At 34.0% G+C, this 20,220-nt stretch overlaps 1 protein-coding gene across 1 annotated transcript; it reads right to left on the bottom strand.

The window, feature by feature from the left end:
• Window positions 1–317: 317 nt before the first annotated feature.
• Window positions 318–3,040, bottom strand: LOC120078657 (L-type lectin-domain containing receptor kinase IX.1-like). The gene has a single exon (XM_039032949.1). It carries the CDS (start codon window positions 2,662–2,664, stop codon window positions 541–543), a length of 2,124 nt encoding a protein of 707 aa, XP_038888877.1. The 5' UTR covers window positions 2,665–3,040; the 3' UTR covers window positions 318–540.
• Window positions 3,041–20,220: the final 17,180 nt, after the last annotated feature.

Below are 20,220 nucleotides of genomic sequence, written 5' to 3'. Positions count from 1 at the left end.
CTATCGAAGATGAGAGTATTTATGACATTCGCAAATTATTAATTAATTAATTATTTATTTAATCATTTTGATATTTTTCAAAACCTAAAATTATTTTGTCATATCTTTTAAGTGAAATTTTAAAAATTGTCATTCTCTAGAAGTAAATTACTAACTTTATTTGATCATATTATAATTTTCAATTAGCGCATGATATTTGAAAGTCTATTTGAGTAAAATCAATTTTTTATTTTTCGATATTATCCAAAATTAAAATTTTAAATATATTTATTTGAAATCTTTATAGGAGTATCAATCTTGAGTATGAAATGATTTATTACAATCTAAGAACACATTTGGCCATCCATTAGCTATTCATGAAACTGAGAATTAAATGGTCACGAATTTCCAAATAATTTAAATTGTTACATTTCAAAATCTAGTTAAAAGTTACCGAATCAGAAAGTTCACGAACACAAAAAATCGTTCTAAGAAAATGAACCCCGAAACAAGAAATAAGAACAAAGGAAGAAGATTTCACAGTTGTTGAGGCGATTGAATTTAACCCAAATTCGAAAAAGTAGAAGAAGCAGTGGAATTCTTAGAAGAAATACTTTTGCCATGAAGATTTCCGCTCTGTAAACACGACGATGGTTGTAAAGATTCCATTTCCGCACTCAAAAACACTGCAGATCTAGATAATCCTGGATATTCCAATGGCAGATTCGGCAATGGCGATTTGAAGTTAAGCATGTCGATTACCTGTTTGATGGAAGGCCGCAGACAGAAATCCGGCTGAGCACAGGCAAGTCCGACGATCAACAGTTGTTTCATCTCTTCTTTCTTGAAATATTGGCGCAATTTCGGGTCGGCGGCTTCAAGTACACTTCTTCTTTGGTAATGATCCCAAACCCATTCAACCAGTTTTATCAAACATTTCTTTCCGTCTTCTCTGGCTTCACCTAGGGCTTGTTTTCCGCAGGCGATTTCCAAACACACGATGCCGAAGCTGTAGATGTCGGATTCTTTACTTGCCACGCTGCTGTCCAGGTACTCTGGTGCGACGTAGCCTTCTGTTCCTCGTAGTATGGTGGTTATTGATTGTTTTCCATCATCGACGAGTTTAGCGAGCCCGAAATCGCCGAGTTTGGCGTTGAATTCGCCGTCTAATAGGATGTTGCTTGATTTTATGTCTCTGTGTAGTATGTATGGATCTTGTTCTTCTTGTAGATAGTGTAGTGCTGAGGCTAAACCTGTTGTGATTTTGTATCTGTGATCCCATGTTAGGAGGTTGTTTTGCTGGAAGAGGTGGAAATCTAAGCTTTTGTTAGGCATGAATTTGTAGACTATGAGATATTCTTGGTGTTTGTTGCAGCACCACCCAATTAGCTCTACTAAGTTCTTGTGTCTTAATTTGCTGATTGTTTTCACTTCTGATGCAAACTCTTTTGACCCTTGATGGAGGTTGTTTGGGGTGATTCTTTTCACTGCTACATCAAGTTCCTTGTCGTCTAGAAACCCTCTGTATACTTTGCCAAATCCTCCTTGTCCCAACACATTTTCATCACTAAACTTGTTGGTCGCTGCTAATAGGTCTTTATATGAAATCTTCCTTGGCCCTGTTTCGTTCTCGAAATCTTCCTCTTGGTTCCTTCTCACACTTTTTCTTCTGCTAGTTCTCTTCATCCATATCCAAAACCAAGCAAACCCCAAAATTAGCAAGAGTGAAAGTGCCATTGCGAAGATTATCCCGAACCATTTCATATTGATTCCTTTCTTGGAGTTAACAGGAGAGCTAGCTGGTTCAGTTGAGTTGGTAACATTGACTTCAACCTGTAATCTAGAGCTGAAGCTCCATGAGCTAATTGTCTGAATCTCGAAGAAAGATCCGGTTGATCCTGAAAAGCCAATTGTTACCCATTCTGGTAAATGGTCTCTCAAATCAATATTGAAAGTGAAGCTAGAAGAGTTCGTCGGAGAAACTTCAGAATCTCTTTCATCAACTAAGTAAACAGTCAAATTGTGGGAGCTTGAATTGTAACTTATCGCTGCTTTAACTTTCCCACCATTTTCTATGTCACTCCACCACCATGAAGTAGAGCTCAGAGATTTAACAGAGTCGACATCAATGCCGATGTGATTCCCCGACTGGTCCCATGCATTTGTGTAGGTATCAAACTCGACAGCAACAAAGTTAGTTGTTGAGATTACATCTGGATCACTCTTGTTGGAGCTCAAGAGACCAAAGTTGCCACCTCCTGAGTAAGGTAGAAGCCTCGAGTCCACAGGGGCAATGAAGAAGGCAAAGCCGTCACCGTAAGTGCGACTGTGTTGTGAGTCAATTGTGAAGGAGAACTCGGTGGTGAAATCTGCAAGATTCCTTTGGCCACTCTCCCAAAGATGAAGATGATCTTTGTATGTTGCACGACCAACGCTTCCATTGGGAGGCATGTCTCTCTGGTTCATGGTAAGCTGAATGACATTGTGGGAAGGGTATGCATCTCCTTCATAATGAATGTCGTGACCATTTGGGTCAAAATCAACTAGGCTGAATGTTAAGTTCTCAGAAGAAATGGTGGCTAAGACTGGACCTGGGTTGGTTAGGCTCCACAAGAGGTTATAGTAGCAGAAGATGTGGAGGAAAAGGTTTGGAGAGGTGAGAACTGAGACCTCCATTGGAGACATGGATGAAGAGATGCAAGACAGCCATGAAGGAGAAGACTTGAATTTATAAAATAATGAGTCTTTAAATCTCCTCCCTCCCTTCCCTCTCCTCACCTCCCCTCCTCCCTCCCTCTCTTCCTCTCTCTCTCTCTCTCTCTCTCTCTCTCTCTCTCTCTCTCTCTCTCTCGGAGAGAGAACTAATGTGAATAAACAGTGATGAGGAAGCTGTATGGAAAGAAGGGATTGGAGGACAGCAGGGTAAATGGCTGGAGCTCTTGAATTTGCCTGACAATTTTCCAAGCTGAAAAATGACCTTTTGGAATTTTCTATTGATTCGTTGTCTCATTTCTAAAAGTCTACATGAAAATAAATTCTCATAAAGTTAGAAGTATTCTCTAGAATGACTACTCTCAACAAAACGAGGTAGAAATATCAACTTCAAATACATTTGCATATTTTGAAATGAATTCTCATCTTTATGATTGAAGAATTATACTTCCAACGGATGAGGTTTCAAAATTATGGCTTTTAAGAGAGGTCATTAGACTAATTTTGATTTTTTTTAATTAAGTTCAACAACATGTTGGTTTAGTAGTGATTTTAACTTTTAACCTTTTGGAAGGTCAAAGTTATAATGCCTCAACTAGCAAAACTTTAATAATCAACAAACTTAGGATGCATTTCCTTTACATGTTTACTGGGAGCTATGAAGCATAAATACGGATACAAATACGATAGGATATGACGATGCGTTAATTTCTAAAAATTAGGATATTGATATGTTGGTGATACAATTTCCTTTAGGATATATGTAGATTGATATAAAGATACTAAGTATAATCTACCAAGAAGCATAAAATGTCAAGTTAATGACAATAGTTTAAAATACAGTACAATATTGAAATACAATACATAAAGCAACATTAGAGATATCAAAATACAATAAAAAAGATGGTAGCGCATTAGAATCAAGATCGATTAGAGAAGAAGAAAATTAGAAGGAGAATTATGGACTATGAAGATAAATGAAGAACTTATTTACTGAATTCGTGAAGATATTTCAGCTATAGGTCTGTTTAATTCTGTTTACCTTTTGACTTCTAGCACTTGAATTGTAGTTACGTTCCTCGTTTTTAATTTGCAAGTTCTATAGTTTAACAGCTCTGATTCTAGCTTCTCTTCTCGTAAGTCTTTTTGTAGTTGTCACATTAAATAGAGTTGTACTTCCTTTTTATTAAATTCTTATGGAATTTTTTCATCATGAACGTTTTTCTGGTTCATTATCTTTCAATAATAAACTTTTCTCATGCGAACTTTATTGATTACTAATCTCTTGAAACCAAAATAAGAAGAAACAACTTTCATTATTAACCTAACTTTTCTCATGAGAGATTAACAATGATTCAATACCATAAGTCTGGTTAAATATGCAATCTATCAAATTGAACATTCAACCTAGCATGCATTGATGATCAACCAACTGATAGGAAATTGATCGTTTAAAATGTATTTATTGATAAAGTGTGATTACACAATCGAATATCAAATCAGCTAAATGATTTACATATACTTTGCTAAACGATAACAAACAAACAACAACTACAGATCGCTCCATCTTCTACACGATCGCGTTATCTTCTACATGATCACGCTATCTTCTACCCGATTGTTTACACTTACTACACGATCGCTTACACTTACTACACAATCACTGGGACTCTTCTACACGATCGCCTAGTAGATGAAGTAGACGATGAGTGATACTCCTCCGTTGTCTTTACACGATCAATCTAACCCGAATTCTCCACCCACATACGAGAGCTCACTTTCCTCACCCAAAATATTCAGTTCTTCAATGCCTCCTCTTTCCACTTTCCTCTTCTTTTAAATGAAAACTTCTCCTAACCGAATTGAAAGTCACTTAACTGTGGTCCCTAACCTCTTTAACCGCCGCAACTTCTACTTTTCATATTACCCTTATTCTTCCTTCTTTGATACTGCAGTATAATCGGAGGCCTAACATTACCTCATTCCTCCACCTTTACTTTATCCTTAAGGTAAAATTCTGGGAACTGATTCTAAAAATCATCCAACACCTCCCAAGTCGCCTCGTGCTCCAACAACCCTTTCCATTTCACCAGAACCTCACGCCCCGATGAGTCGACTGAGGCCGAGAGCCCAATACAACCTCTGGTTCAAGCAACCATGTATGGTTTTCAATGACTAAAGGATCTATCGATGACTTCTCTTTTAGTTGTCCCATCACCTTTTTAAGTTGCGAAACATGGAATACTGGATGGATTGACACTATTGATGGAAGCTCCAATTTGTAAGCTACCAATCCCATCCTATCAATAACTTGATATGGACCATAATACTTGGGAGACAATTTGACATATCGCTTTTGTCGCACTGAGATCTGGTAACAGGGACACAACTTCAACCATACCCACTCTCTGATTTGAAACTCTACATCCATTCTTTTCTTATCCGCAAATTTCTTCATTCTTCAACCATACCCACTCTCCGATTTGAAACTCTACATCCCTTCTCTTCTTATCTGCAAATTTCTTCATTTTCTCTTGAGCCACCCTCAAATGCTCCTTAAGTACACGCAAGGCAGCATCCCTGTCTCGCATCTGTTGGTCCAATTTTGCATTCAAAGTGCAATCATCCCCATAATAGATCAACAATGGAGGAGGACGTCCATAAACAATTTGAAAAGGAGAAAAACCAGTGGAGGCATTATATGTAGTACTATACCAATATTCCGCCCAATGCAACCAATTAATCCACTCTTTTGGACGCTCCCCATAGAAACACCTCAAGTACATTTCTACGCTGCGATTCACCACCTTTGTTTGACCATCCGATTGAGGATGATATGCTGTGCTGTGATGAAGCTTGGTACCTGGCAACTTGAACAACTCTTGCCAGAAGTGGCTCACAAACACCTTGTTTCGGTCCAAGACAATAGACTTCGGCACCCCGTGCAACTTCACTATTTATCTACAAAATACATCTGCTACAACACCAGCATTCATAGAATGTTTTAAGGCCAAGAAATGAGCATACTTGCTTAATTTGTCCACTACTACTAAGATCACATCATACCCTTTGGATTTGGGTAGGCCTTCAATAAAATCCATCGATATGTCAACCCATACAACATCAGGAATAGGGAGCGACATTAACAGCCCTGCTGGAGACAATGCTAAAGATTTGTTCCTCTGGTAGACCACGCACTCTTCCACATATTTCTTAACAGCTCTCTTCATCCCTTCCCAATACAATTCCCCTAATACTCTTTTATATGTTCTCAGGAATCCCGAATGACCGCCAAAAACAGAGTCATGATATGTATGCATGATAGTAGGTATCAAAGACGAAGTACTTGAAAGTACTAACCTCCCTTTGTACTTTAGCATGCCTTGATGGAGAGAAAAATCTTGTACTCCATCCTCCTTCCGTAGTACACAGCCCTTGATTTGTTGTAATCGATCATCCTGCTCTACTTCCTTCTGAATTACAGCCATATCAATCATAGTAGGAGCCGACAGCTGAGCCAACTGAGTCTCCATATCCACTTGGGACAATGCATCCGCAACTCTATACTCCAATCCTGGACAATAAACAACTTCAAAATCATAACCAAACAGTTTAGCAACCCACTTCTGATGTTGCGATTGTATCGTCCTCTGCTCAAGCAAAAACTTCAATGCTTTCTGATCAGTTTTAATGACGAATCGTCTTCTCAACAAGTAAGGTCTCCACCTTTGGATGACCATGACAACAGCTAACAACTCCCTCTCATATACTGGTTTTGCACAATCCCTCATTGATAGAGTATGGCTGTAAAAAGCAATAGGTCTTTTCTGCTGGACTAGCACAACTCCTATGCCATACCTCGAATCATTTATCTCTACCTTAAAGGGTATACTAAAATCAGGTAACGCCAACACAAGCAATGTCATCATAGTAGTTTTGAGTTTTTCAAAGGCGTATTGAGCTTCTTCTATCCATTGAAAGGCCACTCCTTTTAAAATTTGTGTCAATGAAGTCGTTATACTTCCATAATTTTGTACAAATCTCCGGTAATATCCAGATAACCCCAAGAACCCCCCACCTCCTTAATTGTTTTAGGCACTGGCCACTCCAATACTGCCTGCACCTTCTCCGGATCTACCTCCACTCCTTGTTTTGAAATTATATGCCCCAAATACTCTACTTTGTCCTTTGCAAATTGATATTTCTTTCTATTAGCATAAAACTCATTCTCTCTTAACACTGATAGTACCACCTCTAGATGTTGCAAGTGCTCCTCTAGACTTCTACTATACACTAGTATATCATCAAAGAATACTAACACAAAATGTCGTAAGTAAGGCTTGAATATGGTATTCATCAGTGCCTGAAATGTGGAAGGTGCATTGGTTAAACCGAAAGGAATTACCAGGAATTCATATTGTCCTTCATGTGTCCAGAAGGTAGTCTTCTCCACATCCCTCGGGTTCATCCTGATTTAATGGTAGCCCGACTTCAAGTCCAGCTTAGAGAATAAAGAAGCTCCATTCAATTCATCAAAAAGCTCTTCCACCATTGGAATCGGGAACTTGTCTGGAATGGTGGCAGTGTTGAGAGCACGGTAATCCACACAAAATCTACAATAGATTCACCTGGCCATTCAAATACATCCTTAAACTTAGTTAACAAGGTTGATAGAGATTCTAGAATTGTGTCGATTTCCTCACTTTCGTATTGCTCTGCAACAGATTCACCTCCGTCCATCATTCTACATTCAATAAAAAACCCTTGATCTTCAGCTGCTCAAGTCTTCACCATACATTTCAGACTAATTCTTGCTTTCGTCAGACTTGGATCACCCTATAAGGTAACTTTTCGGCCCTCATGAACAAAAGTCATTGCTAAATTCCGCCAATCGACCTCTCTTTTTTCCAAAGAGTGTAGCCACTACATCCTCAAAATAACATCTACACTTCCGAGCTCTAATGGCAGGAAGCTATCATCCACTTTCCATTCTCCTATCATCATTTCTACATTCTTACATACTCCTTTACCTCGTACCGCAACTCTCGATCCCAAAACCACCCCATAATTCGTCGTTTTTGTGATTTCCAACTGCAAACGATTCGCTATTCCCTCTAATATGAAGTTGTGGGTAGCTCCATAGTCAACCAGTATCACCATCGGTTCCCCCTTGATCTCCCTTTTAATCTTCATTGTTCGAGGATTCGTCAAACCCACAACCGAATTCACAAAGAGTTATGCAATCGGCCAGACTTCTTCATTCACGGTCAGCAGGTTCAATTCCAGCATCTCTTCTCTCATTTCGTCTTCTTTGTGACATTCCAACTCTTCACCGGACGCATGCACAACAAGTAGCCTCAGTTCGCTAAGTTCACGCCCTTTGCACCGATACCCCACAGTATATTTTTCATCGCATCGGAAACAAAGTCCTTTCTCTCTTTTCGTTTAGAATTCAACGTTTGTTAACCTCCTTGCTGGAGTTTCTCTCCAGTTGTCGTTAGTCGACACTCCTCGCAACGTAATTGTCCTCATCGGAAATGTCTCTCCCGACATCCCTCATTCTTTCGTATCACTACTACTTCCCGATTTACTCACATTTTCAATATTAAATTTCGAAGAATTCGAGTTTTGGATCTTACCTCCGAACATTTGCGCCCAACCCGCTTCAACCCGCACATTCTCTCTATCTTCAACACGCTGTGCTAACGACATCATTTGTGCTAGCCCCGATGGTTCCCAACATTCGACTTCAACTTTTATTCATGGTGCTAAACCGTTCATGAATGTCTCTTCCAACACTTCGTTCGGTAGGTGTGGTAATGGCGCCACCAATTTATCAAATAGGTTTCGATATGCTTCTATAGTGGTTTCTTGTTTGATAGCCAAAAATCTACCACAAATTGATCCCTCTCTTAAAGATTGAAATTGAACTAACATTCTTCGCTTCAGATTTTCCCAATCTTTGAACGGCTCCCTACATTCCTTAGATCAATACCAGTCTAACGCAGCGCCGTCGAAACTCACAACCGCCACCGTCATCTTCTCGAATTCTGTCAGTTTATGATTCTGAAAGTAGCGATCTGCTTTGAACAACCATGCATCTGGATCACTTCCGCTAAACAACGACATCTTAACTTTCTTGAATTTACTTCGATTGCAAGTCACTTCTTCACCCCTTGCTTTAACTGAACTATTCATTCCGCACACATTATTGTTGTTCGATCCTTCCGTCTCTTCCACCACTTTCGTTTTTCCCTTCGCCATATCACAACATATGAAATGAGCATTTTTTTTTTTTATGTTTCTCTATTTGCAATTCCAATCATTCAATGCTCTTCGCTAGCGACGCTAAGTTCTCCTTTATGGTTGGTAATTTCTGCATTTCGACTCTGAGTTTAGAGATCTCTTAGTCTAGTAACTCCAACTTTTCCTCAAATCGTTTCTGAACCATGCCTGCCCAGGTTGTTGCTCTGATACCAATTTGATAGGAAACTGATCGTTTAAAATGTATTTATTGATAAAGTATGATTGCATGATCGAATATCAAATCAGCTAAACGATTTACATATACTTTGCTAAACGATAACAGACAAACAACAACTACACGATCGCTCTATCTTCTACACGATCGCGCTATCTTTTACACGATCACACTATCTTCTACACGATCGTTTACACTTACTACACTTACTACACGATTGCTGGGACTCTTTTACACGATCGCCTAGTAGATGAAGTAAACGATGAGTAATACTCCTTCGCTGCCTTTACACGATCAATCTAACCCGAACTCCCCACCCACACATGAGAGCTCACTTCCCTCACCCAAGATATTCAGTTCTTTAATGCCTCCTCTTTCCGCTTCCCTCTTCTTTTAAATGAGAACTTCTCCCAACCGAATTGAAAGTCACTTAACTGTGGTCCCCAACCTCTTTAACCGCCGCAACTTCTACTTTTCCCATATTACCTTTATTCTTCATTCTTTGATACTGCAGTACAATCGGAGGCCTAACACCAACACAAAGATAAGCACAATAATATTGAAAAATATCCAATTCTACAATATCCATAAAATTACTATACATTAACTCAAATCTATAAATAAATTCATCCACATCTTAAAACAAAAGAGTCTAGCCACTTATTATTGTCAAATACATACTTTTATACAATTTGGCAAATGTAAACAGTAAAGAAAATGAAAAGAACGGGGAAGAACTATTGTCGAAGTGACTTCCAATGTTGCGCGCCATCAATCAAGCCTTGATTTACACTTGGGGATCACGAACAAGTCTCCGGAAAATTTTTCTCACACTCTCAACTCTTTTTTGCAGCAAAAGTCATCTTAAGGCTCCGACATTTCGTGCTTTGGATGCCCCAAGAACCCTAGATCTTAAAGGAAAAGTTTTCCAAAAATACAGATTTTTAATATAGGTCTTGAATCATCTTCTGAGCAGCAAATGTCTGTCGCAGCGTTGTCCATGGCGTTGCGGTGGTCAATTCTGTCTTTGGCATTGCGTGCAACGCCCTCCAACTTCTCCACTTTTCCATTTTCTCTCTCTTTCATCCCAATTCTTAGAGTTTTGGAGAAACTCTTGAAAATCCATTACTTCATCTTTTGTTCGGAAACTTTGGAGAAAGGGTGTTGCTTGATCCTCTCTACTGTTTAAAGTACCTTAGCGAGACACTTCTATAGAAAGAACAAGTGTAAAGACCTCGATCCATCTTGAAATAGATCAAATCAATGTAGACAAAGGAGCAACTTTAGAGACTTGACACCATTCTTGTTTTCTACACTTTGTAGTTTTTCTTATCATTTAGTCTTACTTTTATGTTATTTACTTTCAGTTTGAGTTTCATTTTCTTTAGAGAAGTTCTTGTATTCTCCCAAGTTTCAATTGAAATGAATTTTATTATTACTTCATTGTGTTCTTTATTTTTCATCATGAGCTAATCCATTCTTTGCGATTCAAAGATGTGAATGCCCTAGAGAGTAAAACCTTTCTTGTGCCCTATTTACTTTGTTCTTCAACACTTTAAATTAATGATTTAATATTTGTTGTTAATCTAAACTTGCTATTTCGGTTAGCATACCATGTTGAATCTAATATTGAAGGACTTAGATGATACATGGTTGTCATAAAAGCAATATAAGAGAAAAACTTAGACATAGAATTTCATTTGACCCTTAGAAATAGGGTAATGCCTAAAAAGTCATTAAAATTGCATGTTAAGTTATCTAAGTTTGAAATTAGTTATAGAAATATGTGTTTAATTGCTCATTGTCCTAAAGATGTCTCAAAGAACTAAATAGGTATTGAATTCGATTCATGTTGTTAAGTGTCGGTTAATGTAGACTATAGACGCAATTTGATCACATTCGATTTAATCCCAATAACTTAAAAAAACAAGATGCAGGTGCATTTGGGTTGCATGCAAGATTGTATCTGGGTTTAGTTGAGCAAAATAAGTTACGAGCACAAGGTAGACACAATTTTTCCTTGAAGGTTGAAACGGTTTGAATCCATCTTTTCTCTTCTTATCTTTTTTCAATGTTTATTTCTCTTCATGTTTTCCTTTATTTTCCAGCATACTTTACTTTTTTTCATATATATATATATATATATATATATTTTCAAAACACTTACCAACCAAATCATTTTTATCTTTGTTAATATTTGGTTACAAACTATGTGAAGATGTTGATTTGTTTGATTATTATACTTCGTTCCATCAGGATTTAATACTTGGGTCCTGCCAATTTACATAATTGATTTTCATTAAAGTAATTTAGAAAATATCCTAAAAATGGACTTTGTTTTTTACCCTAGACAATGTGTCGGCCACTTTTATATTCAAAGGATTGCATTTTTGTTTATGTAGGTTTATATTAGCCATAGATATATAAATTTAATGCTTTAACCTCCTAAAAATACTCCATAGAAAGTAAAAAAGGTGTTAAATTTGGTTATGTCTATACACTAATGAGAGCATTTTTTAATTTTTTTTCTTTTGAAAATTTAGAATGTTAACGCAACTTCTGAAAGTTGAATAGTATTTTTGAAATAAGGTATGCTAACGGTTTTCATCCATAGGCTAATGATAAGGGTATTTTTTTTTTTATAGCTTAAGGGCATTAATAAATTTGTGAAATTTGATGGGTATTCATTCTTTAAAAAAAAAAAACTAACGATTTTCATGATTAAACTTTTGAAAGTTTAGGGTTTTCTTTTTTTTTTTTTCCTTAAAAAAACAAAAGAGTATAATGATATTTTTTATAATTTAGTGAAAAATATGTAACTTCTCAACTAATACTGTATATAAACTATAATACGATAAACAAGAAACTTGAATCAACAGAGAAAGAGGTAAAATCAATAAAGACAAAGACAAAGGACGAATCTGCAATAGATTTAGATCCGAAATCCATGAACACGACTAGTAATCTCGAGAAGAAACCATTATTTAGCTGTTTATTGGATTACTTTTTAAATTGGACAAATTCAAATCACTTTATGTATGTGACAATCATTTTTAAAAGTGTGAGATGGAACACTGATCTCACACTTTTAAACACTTTCTACGAAATCAGTATACGAAATCAGTTATACTCAAGGTCTTGTTTAGTAAATGTTTTTTTGTTTTTTTGTTTGTTTTCTTTTAATTTTATATTTATAATTTTTATCCATGTTAAAGAAACACTTAAATTCCTAATTTAAATAAATAAGGTTATAGAGGTCTCTCCTTTTGTCCATACATTTTTTTTATTAAATGTCTATTTTACTCTTTAATCTTCGAGATACAACTCTTGGAGTTAAGTGTTTGTTGAGAAACATTAGATAATAATAAAAGCACAAGTGCCGACAAAAAACAACTTTTGGTACATCCATTCATGTATCGTTGGTGATGTCCTTTAATTTGCCGGACATAATCCTTGTGTATTGAGAGATATTAGGTTAATAGAGGTGAACTTTGTCCCAACGTGACAACTATTTGTATAAAATCGAGGCGGTTTTTTAAATTTTAAAGTCGAACAAGTACAGTTTATGCCAACAAGACACCATTGTTCAGATGTAGGGTGCATCCATGGGCAATTTTACATAATATTATTTTATGTTCTTAGAAGAATAAATCATTATAATCATTTATAGAGTAAACTTATAATTACTCAAAGTATATAGTAGTAGAAGTTTTTAAAAAATTATCCTTAAATGAACCAGTACGTTTTATAAATTAAAAATATATATTTTTTAATATTTTCACTATAATATTCATAAACCCGTACATTGTACATGATTCATTTCATTACTTGTTTAATGAAAAGTGAAAACATATTTGATTTGAGAGTGTGTTTGTTATACGTTTTAAATATATTTTCTTAAAATGACGTTAATATGTTATCATATGTTGTTTATTTGCATTTTCAAAAGTGATTCTATTATATGACAAATATGTTCTTTTTTTCCTTATTACGAATATTTGGAAGATTATTGGTCATTTGAATCATTCATATCTCAAGTTTTGCTTGAAAGGTGTATTATGTATGTATTTTCTTTTCAGAAATGCCTTTATTTATTAAGCCTTTCTTAAAAGAAGGTCCCATTTTTTTTTTTTTTTTTTAAAGAAATTTAAGAAGTCCATTTGATCTTCTAAAATTGCTAAATATAAATCGTACCAAACATACTTTAAAATAATAAGTTTACTAAAGATACTTATAAAAAAGACAATTTTAAAAAATAGAAAAGTATTGAAAGCTATTTACAAAAAGTAGCGAAATTTTAATATTTTAAATAGAAGTTGATAAAAGTATATCAGTGTCTATCAGTGATAGATGCTGATAGAAGTCTGTCACTGATAGAAGTTTATCAGTGTCTATCAATGTGTATTTTTTGCTATTTCTGTAAAACATTTTTTTTTCCAAAGTTATTTGAAACATGGTTAAGTAGCTATATTCTATAACAGTCTTTTTTTTCCCCTTAAATTTCATTTTCTTTTTTTGTGTGAACCCAATTGTTTTATAAGGACAACTAAGCAGTAGTTTAAGACTATAGTACAAAAAAACCCTTGAGTTTGCTATTTGTTTAAAAACTATCTCCATTGCTTTTGACTTTTCAAAACTACCTTTTGAGTATGAATCTTCTAGAACATAAGATGGAAACCGGGATATAGTTAGAATGATTTAGTGGTGATCTGGAACAAAAGTTTGAATCGTCACACCATTTTACAACAAGGGCAAATTTGAAATGTTTATGAAGTTCAATGCTAAAATTGTAACTTTGGATAGAAAAGATGTTTCTTTTTTAACAAAGGACAAATTGTTTAGGGATGATATTTACAATTAAGAGTGTGCTTGAATTGACTTTTCAAGTGTTTAATTTTGAAAACTATCTTTTTGAAGAATTTGTAATGTTTTGCAACTATAATGATGCTTTTTCTGAAAAAATGAGTTTTAGGAAAAAAAAAAAAAGTCATTTTGTATGAAACACTTGAAATCAAATTTTAGATAGAGGTTTTTTGCGTGTTTAATTGTTGTGTCTCGATCTTCGACGACTGGTAGCCAATGACTGGATCATGAAGACGACCACTTTAATTATAAACAATTATTTACAAAAAAAAAAAAACATAAAAATGCATGTTTGAAAAACACTTTTTTTTTCTTAGACAATATAAACAAAACCCTACTAACTCAAATTCATAATAAACAACAAAACTTCAATGATAGCTTTGAAAACTGAACACTCTTGTGAACAAGATCTATTAACCTTGTCGTACTTGTTCTACACAAGAATAGAATAGAAAACCTATCTAGAAGGAACTGTATGACATATTTTCATCAAAGTGAGGAATTTGTGTTAGAGCATTTACATTAGTATCACATCTTCGTTTATCTCTATCCATTTATGTTACGTTAAACACGAACGGAGCACAACTGTACACAATTTAGCTTGTGCAACTTCGTTTCGTATGCTTAGAGTTCTGATCTTTCTTCTTGGTTAAGTTTTTGTTGTAAGCGAGATACGTTCGTTAGGTTGGCTTTTTGACCCTTAATCTCAAATTAATTAATTAAACAATATTTTGATAACATGCTCTTATTCACTAATAATTTTAGTGTTTTGAAGTCCCCACTGCATAGAGTTCGAAATGAAAAATCCAACCCATTTCGAATCACTTAAATTGTAGCTCAAACGAAAAAATTATGGTCAAAACAAGCTTAACGGAAAAATACCCAAGTGATGTGTGGCGGCTTATTCTCAAAATGGACCCATTGAAATGTGTCACTTGGAGCAATGGAGAAGTGAAAAATGATGCGCTTTTGATTTTTGATTGGTCTTAAAAAGAAAATGAATTTAATATTATTTTATGTTGGTGTTTAGCAACTAGTTTTGGATACATGGTAGACATTTATTTTTTTGTTAGTTTTTAAAAGAAATTATTTTAAAAGATACGTATTATTATATTTTGTGTCTATCGGTTTGTTGAGTTTAAATTTACACCATTCAATTTTCTTTTACCAACCTCAAATGGTCCAATTTAAATTTGATTTTCACCTACCCCATCTCTTTTTAACTCTTCTTCTCCAAAATTAAAACAATAATTACATATGTTACTATCCTCGAAGCCATCATTTTTATTCTCTCCACGCTCTTAATTTTTTCTTTCATCCTATTCTTGAAAGATTTATTGTATTGTGAGGATTGATTTGTTGTGAGTTCAAAACTTGTAAATCCACTCTATTGAGAGAGTTATAAATGTGGCATTTTATTTTTCCAAACTATTGTAACCGTTGCTCTTGATCTCCGTAAGAGTGGTTGTAAGGGTTTGATCCTCAACTGTAGAAATGATTGAGTTTGTTCTTGCACTCGAAAAAAGAATGTTGTAGCAGTTTGTCTCTAAGACGTGGGATAAGTCAAAGACTTCTAGCAAAGTACTCAAGAAGAGTTTGGGACGTGGTTGTAAGCCGGTTGTGCCAAACTACTATAAAATTCCCGATGTTAATTTTTCTATCACTCTCCTATTTATTTTTATAATTAATTTGTTAATATATTCTATTTGAATATGCTATAATTTGCGCTTGAAATTACTTGCTCATATTTGATTGGTAGTTCTTAAATTTTCATATCTTTTACCAATTTTATTATTAAAATAAAATAGGGTACTTAAAGTATTAATTTTAATTTTTTAGTTTCTTTGGAATGAATTATTTTGCATGATATTATTGTTTAAATTATTTGATAGCCAAAAGTATATTGATTTGCTTAATTGGACCCCATACTAGAGAAAAAGTTTCATTAAGTTAAATGAATCCTATTCACCCCTTTAGGGTTACCATATCGATCATTTTAGATTGATATCCATTGTTTGAGTTTCTCATTCTTACAATTGGTATCAGAGTGAGTAGCTCTTCTACAAAAATTATTTTTCAAATATTATTTTGATACCTAAGCATCTTATTAATATTTTTATGATGAAAATAAAATACCTAAGCATCTTATCAAAAAATTCTCTTCTTATGATGAATTGTATGATGCTTTTGAAGATCTTCAATTTGATTTAGAAAAAATTAGCTCGGCTATATGAAATTATCAAAGAAGTATAGAGCATTATCTCTTGAAAATAAAACTTTGATAGATGAATTTTTTTGTTTAAAGAATAGGGCTAATAATTCTTGTTGCATGACGAGTGTTGTAATGAGTATATTGATTTGCTTAATTGGGTCCACACTATGAGAAAAAGTTTCATTAAGTTAAATAAACTTTATTCACCCTTTTAGGGTTGCCATATCGATCCTACGTTCCTATTTTGATCTCATTTGATTGAAGTTTTAATATATGATCTTTTGGTTAAAAAAGAAAAAATCCAATATCACATAATTAAATAATTATTCACATTTCTATGTTCTTTGCAGGTACAGCTGGGCATTGTGAGTCAAGGGAAGACCAATGTAAACCATAATCAAGGCACTTAGCTGTGAACAATTCAAAGCTAATATTCAACACTTGCAATCTTTTTGAATCCCCACTTTAGGAGACATTTTGATTTGGATGCTACTTATAAAGTCTATCACTTCAATCATTTTCATGCCCATGTCAAAATTTGTCCAAGATTTGGTTCGGATTTTTCAATTTTATACATATAAACAAATGAATTGTGATCATAGTATTAAATTTCCATCGACATGTCGATATTTTCATCGCCATTTCCACGTTTGTACGGGTTCAACATCAACATGAGGAGAGAATCGATATTTTCATTGTATCGTAGAAAAATTCATGAAACATAAAAAATAAACAACAAAATGTCACTAATGTAAATATAATATAAACAATAAACATGTTAACTTGCTTAAAAATCATAAAACGTTTATTTACTAATTTTTTTTTGAATTTATGTTTTTATAATTTTTCAGAAACATCCGTCGAAATTGACATTTTATCGATATTTTCATTGAAATTTCCATAAAATTAATACCTCAATATTTTTATTGAAATCGACATTTTAAATCTTGGTATTGATATTCACTATTTTTAATTTTTCAATTCAGTATTTTGAGTCTCATTTGATAATCATTTGATTTTGAAAAATCAAATTTTATGAACATTACTTTCACATCTAACTTACTCTTCGCCAAAAGATTCTAAGGCGTTATAGGTTTTTAGATAATTTCTCTAGCGGTATGTTTTTTCAATCATCACCTTCTACCCTTCAAACCTCTCAAGCATTTGGCGTTTAGTTTTTAAGAAGTGAATCCAACACTTTAGAGAAGAGTATTCATTAGTTAGAGATTCACATAATATATGCATGGAGTGATTTTGAAATTATTAAAATCAATTTTATCGTATTTAAAAATCATTCTAAAACACGTTTAATATCACAAAAATTAATTTAGTATATAATTTTACACTTCAAATAGCAATTATTATCATATATATTATCAAAATGGAGTGAATTTGAAAACAACAAAGTGATTTTATTCATTTCAAAATCACTCTCAATCAAGCCCATATATCTCAAACTACTTAGAGATGAAGTTCAAGATTGTTGGGAATGTCCTAGAACTCGCAGTTCGTGTTAAACATTCTATTTATCAATAAAATATTATTGAGTAATTTATTCAGTAAAGTTATTGATTTTGCATTCTATTATGAAAATCCAATAAACATATCCACGGCTATAGTATGAATACTTTAACTTTATGTGATGACATAAACATGATCAAGTTAATAGTATATAGCCTAAATGGTCTAATAAGTATATGGATGAAATTGGGTATCTCATCCTCGTAACACTATTGGATGCGGCCCATTTTGTAGGTAATACAAATGATGTGATCCACAGATCATTCATGTAGAGACATGTGAGTGAGGGCATCATATGCAATGAATTTGCATATAGACTGGACTACGAAAATAGTCACTTTTCTTTATAACGGTCGTTTACAGTTAAAACTGACTATTTCATTATTTAGTAACCTAGGTTAACTCGATCTTAATCCTGAGCTAGCTATGAACTCCTGTTTATTCTGGATTATCCTTTGATCTGCATGGGTGAGAGTAGTCCAACAACACTGCTCAATAAGCCTTCTATTTTTGGGATAAGATTGGATGAATAGCTGGGGACATAGCCCTGCAAGATGGAATTCACTCCTACCCGTTTTCGAGTTAGCAGATAGGTTGTTCTCTTGAGTACTAATTCCATGTCTTGAACAATCGAGGCCCCGCCTTCTCTTGATAGATAAAGGACTTGATTCATAAGTTATGAATCAAAAGTGTTCATTAGAGGGTCAGTAGGAACTTAAGGAACGAGATGTATTCATAGGGGTAAAATGGTGATCATGACCGAGTTGTGATTATGAACGACTTATGAAGGATCGACTTACTTGTCATGGTTATATCAAGTGGACATAATATATCTACAATGAGGGGAGTTCAACTATGGACTTTAATGGAGTGACTCATTAGTTAACGAATTGGGGTTAATTTGGTATAATGAGTTTAGCCAATTAATCTCGGATCGTTAGAGTCCATGATCTGTAGGTCCATGAGGTCCCCCTACTAGCTCGTAAATGGATTAGCTTTAGAGTAGCATGATAAGTTAATTTGAAAGATTCAAATTATAATTAAACGGAATAAGAGAATTCATATTTAAATATGATATTATATGAAGGTGAATTTGTGTAAAATTAATTTAATATTTGAAATTAAATTAATCAGAATTAATTGAATTATTTAAATAATTATTTGTTAATTTTATTATAAAATTAATTTATGAAATTAATTTTACAAAATTAATAAATTTTCAATTTTTAAAATCAAATTGATTTTTTCATTTGATGAAAAATTGGAAATTTTACACAAAATAGAAAAATGGATTTTTCCATTATCATCTTCAACTAGCTCACACAAAACCCATTTTACATTTGTTTCAATAATTCCAAGCATGAGCTGCATCTCATGCAGCCATCTTCTTTGCATGATAACTTGCAATAAATAAAGAAGATTGGAGTGGAATTGAGGCATGCATTCAAAGAGTTTTTAAAGAAAAATTCGGGCTGAAAAAACTGTTCTTCAAGTGGGTTGTAGCAGTGAGCTTCTCTCTAAGTTTCCTTTCGTTCAAGTTATTCTTGAATCCCACAACTCATTCTAAAGCTCCAAGAGGATAGTGAGGAAGACCTTGAGGTGGTTCACAGCAAGTTTCGGAGAAGACAACAGTTGAAAATCAAGATCTTAAGGAGTTCTTCAAAGGTATGATTTCAAACCCTCTTCTAATTGATGAGCATACTTTAATTTATGCCAAAATTAATGAATTAGAGTGCTTATTGATCCTTGTTGTTTCCGCTGCATGCTGATATACTCTTACAAAGATGACCCATAAGTTTAAGTGAATATAAACCAGAATCTGATCCATCATGAAATCGACAATCAAAGATAAATAAAAAAGAAAAACAATAAAGAATCAACACAAAGATTTACATTATTTACTAATAATGTTTTAGCTACATCTATAGGCATAAGGAGAAAACAATTTATTATTAGAAAGAAAATATCATATTACAGATTATTAATAAGGAAAAAACTGAATATATCAATAAAGGGAAAGAAAAGTCATTTTCCCATATTTTATCATTTCTTCACCACCAGTATTTATACACCAATAATGTAACTGAAAAATCAAAACTAACAAAATCTATACAACAGAAAATATAACAGAAGCAAATCTGTACAGCAGAAAATATAACATAAGCTTAACTAATCCAAAATTACAACTAATATCCCCCCCTCAAGTTGGACCATATAAATTGATTATACCCAACTTGCATAAAATGGAAAAGTAAGCAGGAGTAGGTAGAGCCTTTGTAAAAATATCAGCGAACTATCCCTTAGACTGAATAGGCAAAAGTTTAAGAGAACCTTCAGCAACTTTGTCTCTGAAAAAATGACAATCAAGCTCTATATGCTTAGTTCTCTCATGAAAAGCTGGATTAGTAGCAAGATATATGGCTGCTTGATTATCACAAAAGATGATAGAGGG

This window comes from Benincasa hispida, chromosome 5 (assembly GCF_009727055.1).
Source record: "Benincasa hispida cultivar B227 chromosome 5, ASM972705v1, whole genome shotgun sequence".
Classification (NCBI taxonomy): Eukaryota; Viridiplantae; Streptophyta; class Magnoliopsida; order Cucurbitales; family Cucurbitaceae; genus Benincasa; species Benincasa hispida.
Note: the sequence above shows the minus strand (reverse complement) of the source record. Positions and strands in the feature narration are given on the sequence as shown.

Bases quoted from the DNA above. Each gene is read 5' to 3' on its own strand.
- LOC120078657 (XM_039032949.1), bottom strand. From the start codon at position 2,664: ATGTCTCCAATGGAGGTCTCAGTTCTCACCTCTCCAAACCTTTTCCTC.